The 21,356-nt window shown below is 44.1% G+C and overlaps 1 protein-coding gene across 2 annotated transcripts in view; it reads left to right on the top strand.

Moving 5' to 3' along the window:
• Positions 1–21,356, top strand: part of zzz3 (zinc finger, ZZ-type containing 3) — a 39,376-nt gene that overhangs the window by 4,082 nt on the left and 13,938 nt on the right. For both annotated transcript variants that reach the window (XM_056292543.1, XM_056292542.1), the window contains exons 2-8: positions 1,335–3,072; positions 9,127–9,265; positions 9,722–9,869; positions 10,290–10,402; positions 11,107–11,178; positions 11,871–11,972; positions 14,858–14,953. In XM_056292543.1, the coding sequence (XP_056148518.1) occupies positions 1,400–3,072; positions 9,127–9,265; positions 9,722–9,869; positions 10,290–10,402; positions 11,107–11,178; positions 11,871–11,972; positions 14,858–14,953 (2,343 nt within the window). In that variant the 5' untranslated portion in view covers positions 1,335–1,399. The remainder of the gene's footprint in view (positions 1–1,334; positions 3,073–9,126; positions 9,266–9,721; positions 9,870–10,289; positions 10,403–11,106; positions 11,179–11,870; positions 11,973–14,857; positions 14,954–21,356) is intronic.

Genomic DNA, 21,356 nt, shown 5'->3' with positions numbered 1-21,356 from the left:
TAATATGTTGAATGTGTGTCTTGTCAATAGGCCTCCGAGACTTGTTAAGGTTTCCACGTGCTTCAGCCATGCTAGTTTATACAATGCATTTTCTAACAGTGTTGGACAGGTTGGTCCTGCCAAGTCAATCATACCTCTTCTGAGCTAGCTGAACTCGAAGGCGGGGTGAGAAGCTGTCTGTCTTAAGAGAGGGTTGGGATTATAAACAGGAAGGCTTTGTAATCGTGACGCGAAGAGTCAAACAAATGCGGATAAAGGTGAACACACTCAGATCTTTCTCTCAAAGATGTTCATGGTTGTGCAGTCAACACAGTGTTGGAGTGATTGTTTAAAGAATGAACAGATAGAATTTGCAGACCGCTTGAAACCCTTCCCATTTTCACACCTAAGCACACCAGGCTAATTGCTGTGGAAAGTAGGTGTGGACTTTGGAAAGTCTGTTTCAGAACATTACAAAAATGTTTGGATGCAGAATTCCCCAATCTGAACGCCTGAAAGGAGCTTTCTGACATTATTTGATGCTATCTAGCATTCCAAGTAGTACTTCATTTGAAGCATGCAGCAGCCCTTACCTTGTTCGTTGATAGGTATTGCTTAGCTAGACTGATGATGTGTGCACTCATTATATCTTATATTTGAATTGAGAAATAAACAAAACAGCATTTACAATTTACATTAGGTAGTTACTTTAATTCAAAGTGCACTACAGTACCAAAATACCTTGCGATTTTGTTGCATGGCTGGCCCCATAAAGGGAGCCACATCCTGCGTCCGGGTGGCGTAGCAGTCTATTCTGTTGCCTACCAACATGGGGATCGGCAGTTCAAATCCCTGTGTTACCTCCGGCTTGGTTGGGTGTCCCTATAGACACAATTGGCCGTGTCTGCGGGTAGAAAGCCGGATGTGGGTCTGTGTCCGGGTTGCTGCACTAGCGCCGCCTGTGGTCAGTTGGGGCGCCTGTTCAGGAGGGAGGGGGAACTGGGGGGAATAGCGTGATCTTCCCACGTGCTATGTCCCCCTGGTGAAATTCCTCACTGTTGGGTGAAAAGAAGCGGCTGGCAACTCCACATGTATCGGAGGAGGCATGTGGTAGTCTGCAGTCCTCCCCGGATTGGCAGAGGGGATGGAGCAGAGATTGGGACGGCTCGGAAAAGTGAGGTAATTGGCCGGATACATTGGGGAGAAAAAAAGGGGGAACCCCCCCCCCCAAAAAAAGTCACATCCCTAACCTTAGCATTATTACTATCTATCCATCCACCATGAGCTGCACAACAAGGGGTATTTAGTCATTGCATAGGGTAGTGATGTCTATATGTGTATCTGTGTGTTTGCAGGTGCTGACATTCTGCCGCAGAGGAGAGAGCACCAGGATGAGGAGACTGTAGGCACCCACCATAGTATGGCCGCGTCTCGTTCCTCGCGTGTCACAAGGTCATCAGTGGGTCTCAATGGATTGGATGAGAACTTCTGTGGTCGAACCCTCAGGAACCGAAGCATTGCCCAGCCAGAGGAGACGTTGGTGTCTGCTCTGCCCCGGGCACGCTCGCCAAAAAAGAAACAGGACGCGAAGCAGGATGCAAAGCTGGACACCAGGCAAGACAGCCAGCAGCAGCAGACCTCATCACAGGGGAAGGTAGCTGATTCCAAGGCTTCTCCTGTTGAGGGGGAGCAATGGGCCAGCTCCAGGAAACGAGGTGTGTCCTGTTCAGAGAAAGACGGCAGCCCAGAAAAGTCGGAGAACTGTGAGAGAGGGAGGGGGGCGCAGGATGCCTCTCCTCAACAAAAAAGGGCCAAGCGGTGCTCCCGCTCAGGAGAGTCTCAGGTACCTGAGGAGGACCCACAGCCTGTGAAACCTGAGAGCCCAGTCTCTGTCCCTGAGATGAGCAATGACAACAGCAACAAGGATTTGCCTGACCAAAACTCTGCCGCTGTGGCCCCTGACTCCCCTGTCCATAGTAAAGAGGAAGGCAAAGCAGCAGACAAGGGCAAAGCAGCAGACAAGGGCAAAGTGGAGGACGGCCAATTGGTGTGTGATGGGACAGCTGAGGCTCCAAATGCTCACAAGGCCTCTAATGGACTTGGAGAGACTAAAGCAGAGGACAAACAATCTAGCACTCCCTCCCCAGAGCCTGGCGCAGATCCCACATCTGCTACAAACAGCCCCTCTCTGCTCAATGGCAGCCAGTCATCACACTCACACACAGGGGCTCCCTCCTCCCCTGACCCCATCGTGCCTTGTAGAAACTCTGTCATTGGGCAGGCGGAAGTCTGCGGCTCAGGAGAAACGCTGGCCTCACCTGCAACAACACTGGAGGCTGTGCCAGGGGATCCTGTTCCTGAGCTGATGGTGGCTAAGGAGCAGGATGTGGGGGAGTCCATCTCTCTGGCCCTTGAGGAGCAGGTAATGGAGGAGAAGGAGGGAGGCAGCGCTAATGGTCGACTACCAATACTGTCACAGGAGGTTCCAGCTGCTCCCGCTAACCCCTCTTCCTCCACTACTACCAACACCGCTGCTAACAACATGAACAATAGCCCAATCAACAACAACAACAACAGCAACTCAGGAGAAACCCCACCCCCGCTAGTACCAACCCCTTCCCCCACAGAGCCAGAATGCATGCCCCCTTCCCCCTCAGAGCCAGGATACATCCCATCTGTATCCAGCACACCCCCCTCTTTCACAGAGCCCCATGAACACAGATACACCCTTCGGACTTCACCCAGGAGGGCCACCAATGGTGGCAAACCCTCCTCCCCCAAGCCCATTTCCCCTCCCAGAGACAACGGCCCTCTGAGGGATGAGGGGATGGTTGGGCAGGAAGAGGCCTGCCCCAGGCTGGAAGAGCCTGCCCCTGCAAACTGTATTGGCCCCTCTAGTGAGGGTCAGGCCTCCTCGGACCCTGGTGACAGGGCAGAGGTTAAGGACAGCGGGGCCATGGAGGCCAAAGAAATGGGTAGCAGAAAGGAGCCGGTGCGGATCCAGGCTGCTGATGAGGAAGAGGAAGAGGAGGAGGAAGAACCGGATGTGTATTATTTTGAGTCGGACCACCTGGCTCTCAAACACAACAAAGAGTATGTAGGGGGCCTCCCCCTATGGGGTCAACGTTCTCATTCTTCTGCTGATTTTGTGCTGTGTCTTTGATAGTACTCATCAGATTGTTCTGCGATTGTTGATTTATTTAAGGTTGTTTAATGCTTTTAATACACTGGTGGTGCTTCCAGAAAAAAGTTAGATTTTTAATGTGAGATCAGCCTACTAATATTTTTCTAGTGCTGAACTGTATCTCAGGTCATTGGGGTTTTTAGTCTCCTATATGGATATAGTGTTAAAGTGTTGGGTACACAGTGAAAAATTGGTTATTTTCGTTCTGATCTACATACCGTCGATTATGTTTAGGTGGGTATGATGTTCTGGATAATGACTGATATCTGGGTTATTTGGGCTATTTGTCTTCTAGGAAACCAAGCCTCTGCTAATTCGGTTGTAATGGATACAAGATGTTTGCATGTCTCAATTAGTCTTATTCACCCCGGCGCCATGTTTGGTGGACTGATGTCCTGAGGGGGATTAGACGCGGAAGTGCCATAGACTCCAATGTTATAACTACTATAAAAAAACACTATTTCAAGGGGCATCCGGGTAGCGTAGCAGTCTGTTCCGTTGCCTACCAACATGGGGATCGCTGGTTTGAATCCCCGTGTTAACTCTGGCTTGGTCGGGCGTCCCTACAGACACAATTGGCCGTGTCTGCGGGTGGGAAGCCGGATGTGGGTGTGTGTCCTGGTCGCTGCACTAATGCCTCCTCTGGCCGGTCGGGGCGCCTGTTCAGAGGGGAGGGGAACTGGGGGGGAATAGCGTGATCCTTCCATGCGCTATGCCCCCCTGGTGAAACTCCTCACTGTCACATGAAAAGAAGCGGCTGGCGATGTACATGTATCGGAGGAGGCGTGGTAGTCTGCAGCCCTCCCCGGATCGGCAGAGAGGACGGAGCAGTGACCGGGACGGCTCCGAAGAATGGGGTAATTGGCCAGATACAGTTGGGGAGAAAAAGGGGGAAAAAAAAAAAACCATTTCAAGAATAGTATTGAATAAAATGACAGCAATCAGGCTATCACAAATTCAAAGCCCTTATTAAAAGACCTCATATGTGTTTAACCATTGCTGTTCCCACGATATAAAATGAATGAATGAAGGCAAGTGGCTACTCTGCTGATTGACTTCCATTCACTCTAAAGCAATAAAACAACAGTAAGAAAACATAGCTCAGTCATGGGAAATGTTTTATCGTTGCTACTGAGATGATTTCCAGCTGTGACTGATGAATCCTACTCTTGAAATTGTATTTTTATAGCGGAGTTTTAAAGAGGCCAGATCGTGCTTTTTGGGTTTTTCTCTTTCCTTTAGTGTGATATATAGCTGGAAGGTGCATGTAAAACATCTGCAGAGTTACAAAGCCCAAAGTCCTACCAAAGGGAGTTCTTCTCTCTGACAGAAAACACTGCCTGAAACGGCTCGTTTGTAGTCCAGCGTTTTCTCCCGTTACTTATCTATGTCCCTATCTAACACATTTTCATAATCCCTGCTGAGTGGCTAGCTTGGCCCGCCCTCAACACCTGCAAGAGGACGAGGCAGTGCTCACACGGACTGAGTGCTACCCTTCGGCAGGCTTGCAGAAGTTGTTGTATCAGAAGAAAGCAGTGGGCCTTTCGAGAGGGGGGCCTTAAAGAGGCAGCTAAAACATGCGAAAACAGCTTTTTTCAGACAGAGGATGAACTGAAAGGCTGCATAAAGGGCTAGTATAAGATAAATAAGAACTATTTTGAACTGAATCAACTAAAGCTATTCTAGTGGAGCCCCATAATAAAAATATAGAGCTGGAATAAGCATGATATGGCCTCTATAACATTGGAGTCTATCGCACTTCCGCGTCTAATCCTCCTCATGATGTCAGTCAACCAAACATGGTGGCGAGGTGAATATACCGATGTCTGTAGATTTTAGCTCTCATATTTGGGTTTCTAGTAATCAGGCATTGCCGCCTTTGCATTCATTTTGCTGTGGTAGGATCCCAAAGATAGATGAAATTAGAGTCACAAAAGCAATAACAACACAGTTGTCCATAATTCATGGTGTGAGAATCCAATTAAGAGCCATGTGGAAAGGTCAACGAAATCGATCCTGGAATGGACCCGAGGAATTAACCTATTGTCCGAGGGCCATTTTTTTTTACCACACAGAACACAATCACCCCAAAATAACACTAAATTCTGAATTTAGCTTATATGGGGTTCTGTAAATGGGACGTGACAGTTGCTTGCAGCAACTCACAAACAGCATGCTTGAGTATGTCGGTTACTTAGGGAATATTGCCTTGCATGTAAACATAGCCGTTATTTCCAGTTGAGATTGAGGTTTTACTTGTAGTCACACATTTCATTTCCTCCTCCACTCTGGGGCTGTGTTTCTGTGAAATGGCTGCTAAATTTAGGATTTCTCATCACCCCCCGGAGACAAATGTTTAAATTGCCGTGTCTTTTGTTTCTGTTGCTCTGCTGCTTGGTAAGGTGTGAGCCTTAAAGGAATGGTGGTTGGAAATGGATTTCTCAGTGTCGCACTATGCTCATAGTTATGTTGTGACTTGCCACATAGGGTTGGCTGAGTGAGCTTATGCCTGTGGACAGGCAGTCCCATGCCGTGCACAGTCAGGGTCTGCTTTCTGCGTCGTGGCAGGTCAGCTGATCCTTGTAGTATCCCCATAGGGGGGGGGGGGGATTTTGGATCCGACAGCCGTCCTCAGATGACACCCCTTTTTAATCCACTTGATGCCAGAACAAGTAACATGTTCTGATTTAGAGAATTTAGGATTTAGAATCGAGATTTAGTTAAATACAGAAGTACTATCATGTTGCTTTGTAATTTGATCGAGGCTTTTGTGCATATCCAGGGTTCGGTTGTGCTGGGGAAAAGGATTTTTTAAGGCTCAAAGGAATAATTTTGTATTAAGGCATGACTGGGCCTTCCAGTTACTGGAATATGGTGAGTTGACACCAACCTGACTGATGGTGTGTGTAGATGAAAATGGGTTGTTAGGGTTTAAAGCAGGGGTGGGCAATCTTATCCAGAAAGGGCCAGTGTGGGTGCAGGTCTTTGTTCCAACCAAGCAGTTACACACCTGATCCCACTAATCAACCAGTAGACTCTTTCTGGATAAGATTGCCCAACCCTGGTTTAAAGTATTTACGTCTGATACAGTCTGTGATGGCCTGGCAGCCTGTCCAGGGTGTCTCCCCGCCTGCCGCCCAATGACTGTTGTGATAGGCTCCGGCATCCCTGCGACCCTGAGTAAGGATAAGCGGTTTGGATACTGGATGGAAGTCTGATGGAAGTCTCTCTACACATGGTTCAGTTAAAGCTATCAAAGTGGGCACCAGTAATCATGAGGCTTTAAGGTGGAGCCTCTATACCTGGATTGCTTTTCACTTGGTGTCAGCATTTGTCAGTGGACCTTGGGCCCAGTAGGTGGCAATGGAACCCCAGGCATGCCCCTGGACACCTGGAGGGCTGCCAGGAAACCAAGCCATATAGCCAAGTCCCCCTCATGCTAGGACAGATTTACACTCGCGTATTCATCCGTAGAGTCTTGGCAAGTTTCGGTCTGTTTTTCGTGACGGATGTGGTCTATTTTTATGAATCTAAATTGCTACAAAGTACACCAAATGGATGGAAGTTTGGTAATGGGGAGGGGGGGAGTGCAGACAGGTGACATGGTACGAAGTCGATGGGACCCCTCACTGAACTTAAAGGGCGTCGCATGGCAGTGATTAGACTTGAGGTTAGATTCATGTGAGTTGTCTAATGGTTTGCTTCATCGTGTAAGATGTTGAAAGCATTGGTGGGTGCTGAATGACTTGTGTCCTGTGCATTGATTTTCATTCATTTCCTGTTAGGGGAGATTGATCCACTCTGCCCTACTGGGCACCTGCGTTACGGTGTAGCTGTCTGGAGTGCTGTTACGCAGGTGCTTATTCCTCAGCCGCGGTTCACAGTGTAAGGCCTCCGAGTCGATATTGAACCTAGTCATCAGCTGTGTTTACACGGACCCTAATATTCCACCATAACGGCCCAGTCAGAATAAAAATGCCTCATGTAACCACCTTAGTAGGAAGAGGTGAGCCGCCCTGATGGAAGGACTTGTCAGTCGGGTTGAGAGGGGCGGTGTAAGCCTATGATAATCCGTTCAGTAGCAAAATATTGGCGCCTAATAATCACGTAAACGCTGAATCTGATTGTTTCTCTCTAGTTGGAATAAATATATTCTTTCTGCACGTGTTTGCCCCACGTGGGGGGGGTAACATTCGGTGATGTGAGCGAGTTTCTGGGAGGGAGAGAAACACGGCGGTAGCAAAACAAAACTGATCTGTAGCTGATACAACTTTTTTGTGGGAGACCTTAAAAGATTTGAGGATTGTTGAAACGCTTCAGTGTCAAAAGGCTCAACACGGGTTGTTCAAACAAGTCTTTGAAAAGATGAATGAAGCCAGACTGAAAACTGTAGGACCACTACAGTTTTCAGATGTAGAACCTCTTCTTCATTCGTTATATTTGCGGCAGATTAGACTCTTCACAGCGGGTGTAACCACAACATGTGTCAGAAGTTATATTCTGATTAAACGCTTTGGGGCATGTAAACGCACATATTATCAGATCACTTTATTTAGCATGCATGTAAACAGTTACGTTGGACTCTCTAGTCAGAGTGATTCCGGTCAGGCTGAAGAAATATTGTCCATGTAACCACAGCTACTGAGAGCTCAGGGCCTGTAGTTTTAAGTGTCTCAGAATCGCTTCCTAGAATTGCATTAAAAGTGTGACTAGGGCAAAGAAATACTCCTACTCAGAGTAGGACTAAGGAGTTAGTTCTGCAAATTAGTTCGGAAGCTTTAATCATATATTCAGCAAGGAGTGGGACTCCTAAGAGAAACTGTAATATCATTTTTTTATGACACTGAGCCGCAAAGTGACAATGTGTTGACTAAGTGAAGTTTTCTCTGCAGCATATACTCGGCAGTTTGATTGCATGTACATCCCCATATTTCGTCAACATAATAGGCCTGTAGCCTTCACATGTTGATATCTTCTTTTTTTGCTAGTTTAACCATAATTCTACAGGTTCAAGGCTGGTTTATCTAAATTGAGCAGCATCAAAATGCTGTGAAAAGGGGATCATGAGTCACCGGATAGAACATTTGTCACCAAGCAGGTGGCATCCATCTGGGGGTATGTGATTACGCTCAAACAAAGCTCGAGACCGGAGTCGAGCCTAGTTACCTGTCAGCTGTATTGGGAATCAGATATGCATGCATCCATCAAAATTTGGGGGTTTATGCTGTGTTACTGTTTGCGATACCATAATGCATTCTCTCAACTTGGGGCAATAATTTAAATACTGCATGTGTTCTATATCTCATACAGTCGCTCTCCTCTTCATGGAAGTAGGATCAAAATTGCATTGCACTGAGAAATTTTAGGTTGTTGGGACTGATTTCCCACTCTCAAAACACTCAATAACCACAGGCTCAGTTTCTTACCCTGCTTCAGCCCCACCCCCAGAGGGCCCAAGTGAGAAGGTCAGACTTCTCTGGCACTGAAGGTTCTTCAAGCACTGCGGCGTCCAAGATTTTGTCATGTGGAGGGTTCTGCAACTCGGGGCTTTAAATTATTTTTATTTTTTTTATCAGCCGGTCGCGTTGTCCAGCTTATTTGTGTATATGTTCTTTTGGATGTGATTCTTGTCTGCCAGAGGTAGTTGTAGAGTTCACATGTTAACCAGGCAATGCACAAACTCACCAACATTTCTTTGTTGTAATTTCAGTAATTCCAACCTTGTGAGCAGACAAACGCATTCCCCTCAGACAATTTTTGCAAAAGATTGCAGCCAGTTTTTTTTTTTCTTCTATTCTCTTTCCTTTACACCTATTTAGTTTCTCCAGACTACAGTTGAATTATACATGGTGAGGGTGCTCTGAAAGTTTGATGCGCCAGTGCATGGCAAGTGACACTGTGAATAATGCAAGGTGGTTTTCTTCCATCGCGGTCTTGTCTAACCTGGCTGCTCTCCTTGTCAGTTATCAGAGGCTGCTGCAGACCATCGGCGTACTGGAGGCCCAACGCACGCAGGCCATACTGGACCTGGAGACTCTCGCCCGCCACCAGAGACAAGCACTCGCTAACCCCATCAGCTTTGTGGAGCAGCTTCAGAAACAGGTAAAGGGGGAAAAAAGGCTGTTAAGTTTTATGACAGTATTTGGTGTGGAGTGTGTTCTGTCTGAGCAAAACCTTTTACCTTTTCTTTGGGAATAATTGCTTTCATTTTTTTCCCACTTAAACATTGTTAATCAATTAAATTCATTTATATAGTAGCACTCATGAAAGCATAGTTTAGTTTGTTTTACAAAAGGGGTTGAAGACTGATTTAAATCCTAAAAGGGAGTTAGAAGTTAGGAAACATTAAAAATAGGAGAAGTAAAATTAAAATCAATGGACAACACGAGGTTAAAAAGTGGAGAAAACCTCACATCAAGGCAAGTCTATAAAACTTGAGAAAAGTCACAATTGGTTGTTGTCTGCCCTCACGTTCCCAACTTTGCCTCTAGTAAGGCTGATAGAGGTTACAGGGTCCCTTCTCTGTAGTTTCTGACCTCTGACTTTTCCGACCCTTAGGTGAATCTGGACTTGCCCTGCCCCCAGCGAGTGGTCCAGCTCCCTGACATAGCATGGGACCAGTACACTTCAGGTCTGGGGGACTTTGAGAGGGAGTTCTGTGACAAAAAACGCAAAACCAGGCGTCTGAAGCTGATCTTCGACAAGGGCAAGTACAGATAAACAAATGGCTTTACGTTTGAAAAGGAAAATAAGTTATTTGGCTTGATTTTTATTTGGTCCTTTGCTCTACTCTGCTCATTGAACTGAAGTCCACAGAGATCCGCTCAAAAAGACATGCATGTTGGGGTTAATACTACTGCCTGTGCCCCTGAGCAAGGCAATAGAAAGAAGAACTGGAGTTGGTCCCTGTGTGCTGCAGCTGCCCACTGCTCCTACACAATAGGATGGATTAAATGCAGAGAACACATTCGTTGTAACAATACAATTTGTTGTAAGAATACAGTGACAAAATGAAGTGGCTTTCTTCTTTTCTTTTTTAAAAAGCAGATTCTTAAAAAAATAATTTATCAGAGTTGTCATCATTAATAATTACACATTACATCTCTGTCTTATTTCCACTCATCAGGGTTGCCTGTCAGACCGAAAAGTCCTGTGGAACCCAAGAAGGAAGGCGAGTCCTCCACCATGTACTCCTCGCTGCCCACCAGTGACGGTCCAGAGAATGGCAGGCAAGCGCAGGTAAGCCTCTTGTCTCCACTCGTAACATTTTATGGCACTCGAAAGCCAAGGCTTACACCGCAGCAGCGAGGTAGCAATTGCGCTGGTTTGAACAAGCTCAGGTGGGGTTGCATTCCTCCCCCAGCTGCAGCTGGTGAGTCACCAGTCTCCTGCATGGTGCCCCACAAATCGTCAGGTTATTGCCTTGTTAGTGCGTCCCAGCCCCCACCTCCCCCGTTCTGTCTTGCTTCTCTTGGCAGGTTGAAGTATGCAGCACATGTGAATACAAAAGATGGTATCTATGGAAACGTGAGCGGTCCACCCCTCCCGCCTCTTTCCTCCTGTTTCCACTCTTTCTTGTGCTTTGTTTTGCGTGTGTTTGTGTCTCATTGTTTGGCTATTAAGGTTTCTGTTTAATTGATCCTGGTGATAAGGGCACTTCAAGACTCAGCACAGAGCAGAGAACTTTTTGATCATTTCTTTTTCCTCTGCCTGTCTGCAATGTGAGAGTGCATTTGCGTTCTCTGAAATGACACTGAATTGTAAAGAGATTTTATTGTCTGTCACAACAGTTGTTGTTGTTGTTTTTCTGTCTTCCCTATGACGTATCTCTAGTTATGTCTTGACAGACGGCATTCTCTGTGTGCAGGGACATGTTTGAATATAAATGATCTATAAATACATATACATAAAGTATTTCTGTCACTTGTCTTGTGTCTTGACAGATGATCCGAGGGAGGTTATGTCATTCGAACAAGCCTGACACATTTAACCAGCTGTGGACTGTGGAGGAACAGGTACGAAAATTAGCTTGTTTTCCTATCAGAATGGCTTGACTCACAAAGTACACTAAATACGAGGGGTTTTTGTAATTATTGTTGGCTTTGGTGCAGAGACATATTGACAGATCTTACTGCACATGCTGAAATGAACAGTAAAAGGAAAACAACAGTACAAAAGAAGGTAAAAAAAGAGATAATACAAATAAATATTTTAGTTTTATCATTCCAAATTACAAAAAAAAAGTCAAGTTCATTTTATTTGTATAGCCCAATATCACAAATTTGCCTCAAGGGGCTTTACAGTAACGCAACATCCTGTCCTTAGACCCTCGTGTCGGATAAGGAACAACTCCCTAAAAAAAAACATTTAACAGGGAGAAAAAAATAGGAAGAAACCTCAGGGAGAGCAACAGAGGAGGGATCTCTCCCAAGATGGACAACAAAATCCAGTCTGAAAAGTGTTACCCTTTTGTTAAAACTTCTATTCAAAAAGCACCATGGTTTATTTTTTAATTTTGTAATTATTTCAAAATGGCAGCCATCACTTTTTAAAAATGGTGGATATCTCGTTTTGAAACAAATCACAGATGTATTCAACCCATGCCATGGAAGAACCTCTACATAGTGCCTATTGGCACTTTAGCAGTTAAGTAATATGTGTTGACCGTGCATGTTTTTCACCTGATGTCTTGTGCGTTTATGTTTAGAAAAAGCTGGAGCAGCTTCTGCTAAAATTCCCTCCTGAGGAGGTAGAGTCCAGAAGATGGCAGAAGATTGCTGATGAACTGGGGAACAGGACAGCCAAACAGGTGACTTTCTTCACCCAACAAACACACATACGCAAATACATACAAACACACATGCCTATGCTGAACGTTGGAGGAAAACATTAGCCAGTATATGCTTGTTTGCTACATGGTTCATCATGATTTTTGAGTTGTTTTATAAATTATGAAACACAGAACAGAACATTATGGGAATAGCAAGTGAGACTTATTGAACAAGTAGGGATTTCATGCAATCCTACAGCTGTTTATTTGTAGTTAAGATTTAAACATTCACACTTAAGCAAAATTTCCTATGATAGTTTTTACTTCTTTTTATCATTTAGTTAGTAGTAAATGAAGAACAAATAATGCTTGGAAACTGGTCTCTCAAGTGTTGTAAACCTTGATGGTGTTTGTTTGTGTAGAGGAAGGGTCTCAAACTCCTGGCCTGCGGGCCAAATGCGGCCCTCTTAACTGCATCATATGGCCCTCCACATGATTTCAAAATATAGTACAGTAGTGTAAGGGGTTTTTTTGTGGTTTTTTTTTATGGCCAGTTTAAAAAAAATTCCCTATGTCATGTCTTGTAAGCAGTCAAGTAATTGTGTACAGAAAAGATCAAAAACAAATCACAAAGTACTACACTGCACTGCAATAGGCTATATTATGGGCCTCTGCGGGGGCAGCATCACACTGTCAAGGACCACTCAGTGCATTAGAAAAAACAAAAAACAAAACAAGCTACCTTGAACAAAGCCTTTAGCTATCTTACTAAACTTGTTCTGGTAACTAAAATGTCATTTTCCAAATCTCAAAGAAAAGCCGATCTTGAGAACAGACAATTTCAAGAAAAGTGGACACTGGATTATTTCTTTGTAGAGTTTAATTCAAATGCCACCTGCAAAGAGACGTGCCATTACTCGACTAAACATGCAGATCAGTATGGAAAGTACCAGGGAGATGAGAGGGAGAGGCGAGTTGTACAGCTTTAGAAAGGCCTATCGATGCAAAAGAATCTCTTCCAAAAGGTGAAAAAGGAGTCCGATGCTGCAGGTGAGGCCAGTTACGCTGTGAGTCAGCGTATACCAGAAACTCACAAGCTGTTTACAGAAGGACATCTGAAAGACTGAAAGAATGGATGATAGCCAATATTAGCTAGCTATTTTTGTCCGAGGCATTAATGACAATTTTGAAGGGTCAGAGGAGTTACTTAACTTGAGTCCAATGCATGGCCGTACTACAGCCAATTATGTATTTCAGCAACTGTGAGAAACAGCTGAGCCCACTGGTCTGCCTTAGAATAACCACAGACAGTGCCCATTCAATGACAGGAAGAAAAACTGGGCTGGTAGCACTAGTTCAAAGGAAATTGCAAGAGGAAAACTTTGGTTCTGTGATTGTTCTGCACTGCATTAGTGACCAGCAAACACTTTACAGCAAGTACTTGAAATTTGACAACGTAATGTCTGTCGTCGTAAAATGCATTAATTACAATAGATCCAGGGGTTTACAGCACCACCAGCTCTGTGCCTTTTTGGAGGAAATTGAAGCAGTTTATGGTGATGTCCTGTACTTCACGGGGGTGCGCTGGCTCAGTAGGGGTAGTGTTGTAAAGTAGTTCTTTGAGTTGAGAACAGAAGTGAAGACATTCATGCATGCAGGAGGGCAGACTGCATGTTCCTGAACTTGAGGATCCTAAATGGGTTATGGACCTAGCATTCATAGTTGGCATCACACAGGCTGAACGGTCTTAATCTGATGCTTCAGGGCCCAGGGCAGCTTGTTATTGTTGCTTTTGACAATGTCAAAGCATTCTCCATAAAACTCAGATTAAGGAAAACACAACTCACAGATACAAATCTCAGCCATTTCCCAGCATGCAAGTCTATTATGGAGGAGGGCTTTGTATTGAGTGGTGGAACATATGTTGCTGCTATTGAAAAGCTAACAGCAGGAATTTGACTCGCGGCTTGCTGACTTCTTTAAGACACACGGTGCCACCTTCCAGATGTGTGCAGACCCCTTTTCCTTTGATGTGGACTGTTCCCCAAGTGTGCTACAAATTGTGCTTATTGACCTGCAGTGCAATACTGAGCCCAAAGCCAGATTCAGAGAGAAAGAGAAAAGACATGGTTGGCCAATTTTGTAAAATATTGCCCCCGTTTTTCCCAGAGCTGTCCAAAAATTTCAAGCGGGTCGTGTGTCTTTTTGGGAGCACATATCTATGTGAAAAGTTTTTTCTGCACCATGAACTTTAATAAGTAAAAATACAGGTGCAGACTGACCGAAGCCCATCTTCAGGCATTACTGAGGGTTTCCATAGCCAACTCCCACAGACCAAATGTGGCTCGGCTGTCTGAGCAGAAGCCAAGCCAGGTTTCTGGTAGCAAGCAATAGCTACCAATAAAAGTACGGGACATTTTTTTATTTTTTTCCATCCATGAAGTTGCCCCCTTACAAAAGATAGGAAGGTCAGTGGCCCCCGGGTAATTTGAGTTGGAGACCCCTGGTGTAGCGCATTGACTGACCTAATTATGCCTCGTGATGCATAATGGTGGTGCTATTATGATAATGCTAAGGTGAAAAATAAGGCTCTTATCAAAAAAAAAAAAACTAAAAAAAACTCACCCAATGAAAAGAAGGGAAAAATGAGGAAGACAAACAAGATTACAAGAGCACACTGAATTTGATTAGATTGTAGGTTATTTAAACAAGATTTTCACAAAGCAAGCTGTGCTTTTGTTAGAATGTACTGATGTAAAGTCAGTTTATGCAAATCTTACTGTTACCACTGTCAACAGTGTAAAATGGTGAGTAATAATAACCTTTGTGATGTGTGTTAGCTGTAGCTCAGTACCTGAATGGCCCACATATGGTCCTCTGTTGGAAATCATTAACTTGGATGTTTTTCTCTTTAAATATTTCAGGTTGCCAGCAGGGTTCAAAAGTACTTCATCAAACTGACTAAAGCTGGTATCCCTGTGCCTGGGAGGACACCCAACTTGTGCATCTACTCTAAAAAGGTAGTGAAACCTTACAATTTTACAAATCCATATACTACATTGGGAATTGTTGCATGTCTTCAAAATCAGTTGTCTAGTATATTAAGTCTTTCAGTCCCGTGAGGAACGCTTCAGTGTTCATTTGCTTTTATCCTTCTCACTCTCAGCTGTTGTTCTGGTAAAAATGTTCATAAAAAATATAAGAAAGATAATGGTAATGCACAAGTTTATAAAGAATGCAGTTAGAAATTTATAGGTAATAATGATAATAATAACTTAGTTTCCATAGCACTTTTCAAAAACAAGGTTACAATGTGTAACTATTAAAACACAGGAGAAGCATGATATAACAATATAGAGTGTACAGTGCAAACACACTAAAGAAGCCTTTATGCATGCTAAATAATCCATGTAAGACAATCACAGCAGTTGAATCAGTTCATCCGGACACAACATTCATTGAGAGGGAAACGTTTCACCACTCATCTAAGTGACCTCTTCAGTCTCAATACCTGTATACCTGTAGTATCCCCACCCTTATACACAATACAGCGGCATAAAAAGTCAAATCAATTTTATTTGTGTAGCCCAAAATCAGGTATGACGTTAAACTGCAACCGTCGGGTCGTCGGCGACTAAACCGCCACCCCCACTTCGACCCTTGAGTTGTTGTGTGGAGGGTGTGTGGACACCCAGCAGGACTAAAAACAAAACCTTTCAAAGGGTGGATGAGTCCCTCTGTGAACCAGTGTCCAGCCATACCTGGAGAGGAGATGAAGACCACAAGGTACCCCCCCCTACTGAAACACAATGGTGACTCAACCTGCTGAAACATCAGCTGTGCCCCTACGACCTCAAAAGAGGTTATGGAACTGATGATGATGATGAATATCACAAATTAGAAATTTGCCCCAAGGGGCTTTACAGCAACACAACACCCTGTTCTTAGACCCTCGCATCAGATAAGGAACAGCTCCCTAAAAAAACCCTTTAACAGGGAGAAAAAATAGGAAGAAACCTCAGGGAGAGCAACAGAGGAGGGATCTCTCTCCGAAGATGGACAACGTGCAATGGATGTTGTGTTTACACAATTTACACAATACAACAATTGAAAGAGGATAACAGAATTATAATGGAATCATAAAATATATGAAGAATATGATGAGGAGGATGTCAAGCAGTGTCCAAATGCCACCGTAACAGCCCAGGACCCGAGCCACGCGACCACCATCACCATGTAGAAGAAAGGGGGGGGTGGCCAAAAACAATGATCAGTTTCATATGCAAATTGCCGTGAGCATTAACAAGAGTTTCAATGGCAAAGTTGGCTATTCACAGAGGATTTGAGAATGGTTGCAATCACAGCATTGTACGATGGTGACAGATGTACCCCTGTCACCATTTTACAACGCTGTGATCGAGAAGAGGAGGACAACAGCTGCCCAAGTGTAAACCGGTGTTGGTTCCATATTGGTCGAGTTTCGGAAAAGTTGAGACGCGCCTTTTCCAAACACCGCGTCTCAGCTGCTTTCAAACCCCAAAACACGCTGCACCAGAAATTAGTCCACCCCAAGGATCGGGTCCCCCGGCACAAACAGCAATATAGTGTACGCTGTTAAATCTCAGGAGTATTGCCATGACTTGTACATCAGGGAAACCAAACAGACACTGGCCAAGAGGATGACACAACACAGAAGAGCTAATACGTCAGGCCAGGACTCCAGTCTACACCCATCTACAGGCCAATGGCCACTCTTCCAAGGATGAGGATGTGCACATCCTTGATAGAGAGGAACGCTGGTTTGAACGGGGAGTCAAAAAGGCCATCTGTGTGAAAAGGGAATGACTATCCCTGAGCTGGGGGGGGGGGGGGGGGGCTAAGAGTACATCTGTCGCCATCTTACAATGCTGTGATTGCAACAATTCCCAAATCCTCTGTGAATAGTTCACATGGCCATTGAAACTCTAGTTAATGCTCATGGCAATTTGCATATGAAACCGATCATTGGTTTCGGTCGTTATGCCACTGTATCGTTTATAAGGATGGGGATACTGAAGGGGTCACTTAGATGAGTGATGAAACGTTTCTCTCTCAATAAACGTTGTGTCCAGATGAACTGATTCAACTTTCTGCAAACTAAAAAAGAAACGCAATGAATAAATATTGGAAGCGCAAATAATCAATTAATAAAAGCAGTTTTGAAAAGGTGAGTTTTGAGAAGTGAATAAATAGCACTTGATTTTGCAAGTCTCACCTCTGACAAGTTGTTCCAAAGACTAGGAGCCCTCAAAGCAAAGGCTGGGTCTCCTTTTGTTGTCAGTCTAAATGTTGGATCAACCAGAAAGCTCTGAGGATCTCAAGTTGTGCTCTGGCACGTGTAAGGTTAACAGGTAAACAATTTAGGCAGGAACCAGACCTATGTGTGCCTTGGAAGTAATTTGTAAAATCTTAATGTCTATTTTTTTTTTTTTTTTGCATTTCTAAGCCTATTATTATTGATAGGCTAGTGGAGAGAGACAGAAAAAACATGGCTAAGAGGGCAGGGGGATGGCATGCAGTAAAGGTCCCAAGTTGGACTTGAATTCTGGATGCTGTGACAAGGATTGTACTGATGTGATCATATTTCTTTATTCTGGTTAAGTCTGGCTGCTGTGTTCTCTAATGTTAGTAGGTGGGAGATGGACTTTTGGTTGAGAGAGGAGTATAATGATTTGCAATAGACAGGAAGAGATAAAAGCATTGATAACTTCCTCAAGATCACTAGCTCAATAGATGGCCTGATTTTGGAGATGTTTCTTGACTGGTAAAAGATAAAAGCAGAGATACCTTTCTCAAGATTAATAGATGGCCTGATTTTGGAGATGTTTCTCAACTCAAGACTGTACTACTTTCAGAGACAGTTGAATCAGTTCATCTGGACATGTTTATTGAGAGAGAAACGTTTCATCACTCATCTAAGTGACCTCTTCAGTCTCAACTGACTGCAGGTATCCCCACCCTTATAAACAATACAGTGGCATAACGACTGAAACCAACGATCAGTTTCAAAGAAAGTTGAATCAGTTCATCTGGACACAAGGTTTATTGACAGAAACGTTTCATCACTCATCTAATGCCCCTTTTCCACTACATGGTACCGGCTCAACTCGACTCGCCCTTTTTTCCTTTTCCATTACTGGAAAGTACCAGCATTTTGGTAACTGTTACCACTTTTCTGGTACCACTTTTGTCAAGGGTCCAAAAAAACTGGAGCGGGTACCAGAATCAATGCAGGCTTCTGATTGGTCAGAGAAATGTGTCACTGCGTCATCAACGCGCGCATGGGGATATCACCCGGCATTTATAAATACCGAAGTGGAGTTATCTTAAAAGTACATTTTGAAATGGAATAAAAACGGAGAGTTGAAAATCCAACTACACTGAGGGGGTACTGTTACAGTAATGGAAAACGACACAGAAGTGAGTCGAGTCAGGTTGAGCCAGTACCATGTAGTGGAAAAGGGGCATAAGTGACCGCTTCAGTCTAAACCATTTGTAAATTTGTGATTTGGGCTATACAAATAGAATTGACTTGACTTAAACAGACTGCAGGTGTTCCCACCCTTATAAACAATACAGTGGCATAACGACCGAAACCAAGGATCAGTTTCATATGCAAATAGGTGTGACCTTTAACTAAAGTGTCGATGGCCATGTGTACTACTCGCAGAAGATTTGGGGATGTTTGCAATCACAGTATTGTAAGATGGCAACAGATGTATTCTTAGCCCCCTCCCCCTTCGGTTCAGGGATGGTCGTTCCCTCTTTACATAGATGGCCTCTTTGACTTCCCATTCAAACCAGCGTTCCTCCCTGTCAAGGATGTGTACATCCTCATCCTTGAAAAAGTGGCCACTGGCCTGTAGATGGATGTAGACTGTGGAGTCTTGGCCTGACGTGTTCACTCTCCTGTGTCGTGTCATCCTCTTGGCCAGCGTCTGTTAAGTTTCCCCAATATATACACTACCGTTCAAAAGTTTGGGATCACCCAAACAATTTTGTGTTTTCCATGAAAAGTCACACTTATTCACCACCATATGTTGTGAAATGAATAGAAAATAGAGTCAAGACATTGACAAGGTTAGAAATAATGATTTGTATTTGAAATAAGATTTTTTTTACATCAAACTTTGCTTTCGTCAAAGAATCCTCCATTTGCAGCAATTACAGCATTGCAGACCTTTGGCATTCTAGCTGTTAATTTGTTGAGGTAATCTGGAGAAATTGCACCCCACGCTTCCAGAAGCAGCTCCCACAAGTTGGATTGGTTGGATGGGCACTTCTTTGAGCAGATTGAGTTTCTGGAGCATCACATTTGTGGGGTCAATTAAACGCTCAAAATGGCCAGAAAAAGAGAACTTTCATCTGAAACTCGACAGTCTATTCTTGTTCTTAGAAATGAAGGCTATTCCATGCGAGAAATTGCTAAGAAATTGAAGATTTCCTACACCGGTGTGTACTACTCCCTTCAGAGGACAGCACAAACAGGCTCTAACCAGAGTAGAAAAAGAAGTGGGAGGCCGCGTTGCACAACTGAGCAAGAAGATAAGTACATTAGAGTCCCTAGTTTGAGAAACAGACGCCTCACAGGTCCCCAACTGGCATCTTCATTAAATAGTACCTGTTAGAGCCTGTTTGTGCTGTCCTCTGAAGGGAGTAGTACACACCGGTGTAGGAAATCTTCAATTTCTTAGCAATTTCTTGCATGGAATAGCCTTCATTTCTAAGAACAAGAATAGACTGTCGAGTTTCAGATGAAAGTTCTCTTTTTCTGGCCATTTTGAGCGTTTAATTGACCCCACAAATGTGATGCTCCAGAAACTCAATCTGCTCAAAGAAGTGCCCATCCAACCAATCCAACTTGTGGGAGCTGCTTCTGGAAGCGTGGGGTGCAATTTCTCCAGATTACCTCAACAAATTAACAGCTAGAATGCCAAAGGTCTGCAATGCTGTAATTGCTGCAAATGGAGGATTCTTTGACGAAAGCAAAGTTTGATGTAAAAAAAATCTTATTTCAAATACAAATCATTATTTCTAACCTTGTCAATGTCTTGACTCTATTTTCTATTCATTTCGCAACATATGGTGGTGAATAAGTGTGACTTTTCATGGAAAACACAAAATTGTTTGGGTGATCCCAAACTTTTGAACGGTAGTGTATGTCATGGCAATCCTCCTGGCATTTAACAGCATACACTATATTGCCGTTTGTGCCGGGAGAGCCGATTCTTGGGATGGACCAATTTCTGGTGCAGCATATTTTGGAGTTTGAATGCTGTATTTGGAAAATACACATCTCAACTTTTCTGACACTCCTGCCACATACGGACTCACAACTGGTTTACGCTTAGGCAGCTGTTGTCCTCCTCCTTTCTTCGATCAGCTGGTACACTGTTTGGGTGTCTTCCTGGCTTTGACAAATGCTCAGTTAGGATAACCACACTTAACCAGGGCATGTTTAATGTGGGATTTCTCCCCTTCCCCGGCCGCTATGTCAGTGGGGACATTGTCAGCTTGGTGGTACAGTGTCCCGATGACTCCTAGTTTGTGCTCCAGTGGATGATGAGAGTCAAACCTTAAGTACTGATTAGTATATGTTGGTTTACAGTAAACATCAGCAATCAAATGTCCCCCTCAACAGTTGCGATTTCACAGTCCAAGAAGGCTAACCTGTCATTTTTCACATCCTCCCTGGTGAACTTGATGTGGTTGTCCAGAATTAATGTGGTCGGTGAAATGTGGTACGTCCTAAGATTTCATTTTAACCCAGGTGTCGTCCACAAATCTGAACCAATGGCTATGTGATGTCCCTGGATTGGACATCATAGCTAGGGCCCTACCAAATTCACGGTACATTTCGCTCAATTTCACGGACCTAGTTTCTCGAAAATCACAGATTTCACGGAATCTATAAGAAAAATGCGACATTTCACGGCAATTATTAAATTACACTTTTTATTCACACAGGGCCTGAATAGCCCAGCCTACTGTACACAGCATAACCGTACTGGTGGTTTAATGTAAGCATTGAGCATCCTGCGATGGTGCTTGGCTTCATGCTCTGTCTCTGCGATGAAAATACTTGTCCATGTTTTGACACGGCCCTCTCCGCGTCCAAAGAGTTCGTCGGGATTGACAGACAGCGCCACGCTACTTTAGCAAGGTGTGGTAGCCTAGATTCGGAGGATTTCCAAAAAGCTAGCGCTAGTAAAGTTGTGTCCACCTCTTGTGCGATGTGTTTGTAGTTCGGCAATTCCAGCCTACAGTTTTTGTCAAATCCAGGAATGTCCGTGCTGAGTGAGTTTAAATCCACCGTCAAAATAAGTATTTGTGCAGGGTCAAAAATGCGCACTGCTTTCAGGAATTCGGCCGCTGGTTGTTTAA

This window comes from Lampris incognitus, chromosome 14 (genome assembly GCF_029633865.1).
Source record: "Lampris incognitus isolate fLamInc1 chromosome 14, fLamInc1.hap2, whole genome shotgun sequence".
NCBI lineage: Eukaryota > Metazoa > Chordata > Actinopteri > Lampriformes > Lampridae > Lampris > Lampris incognitus.
The sequence above is the reverse complement of the archived record's forward strand: the minus strand, read 5'-3'. Positions and strand labels throughout refer to the sequence as shown.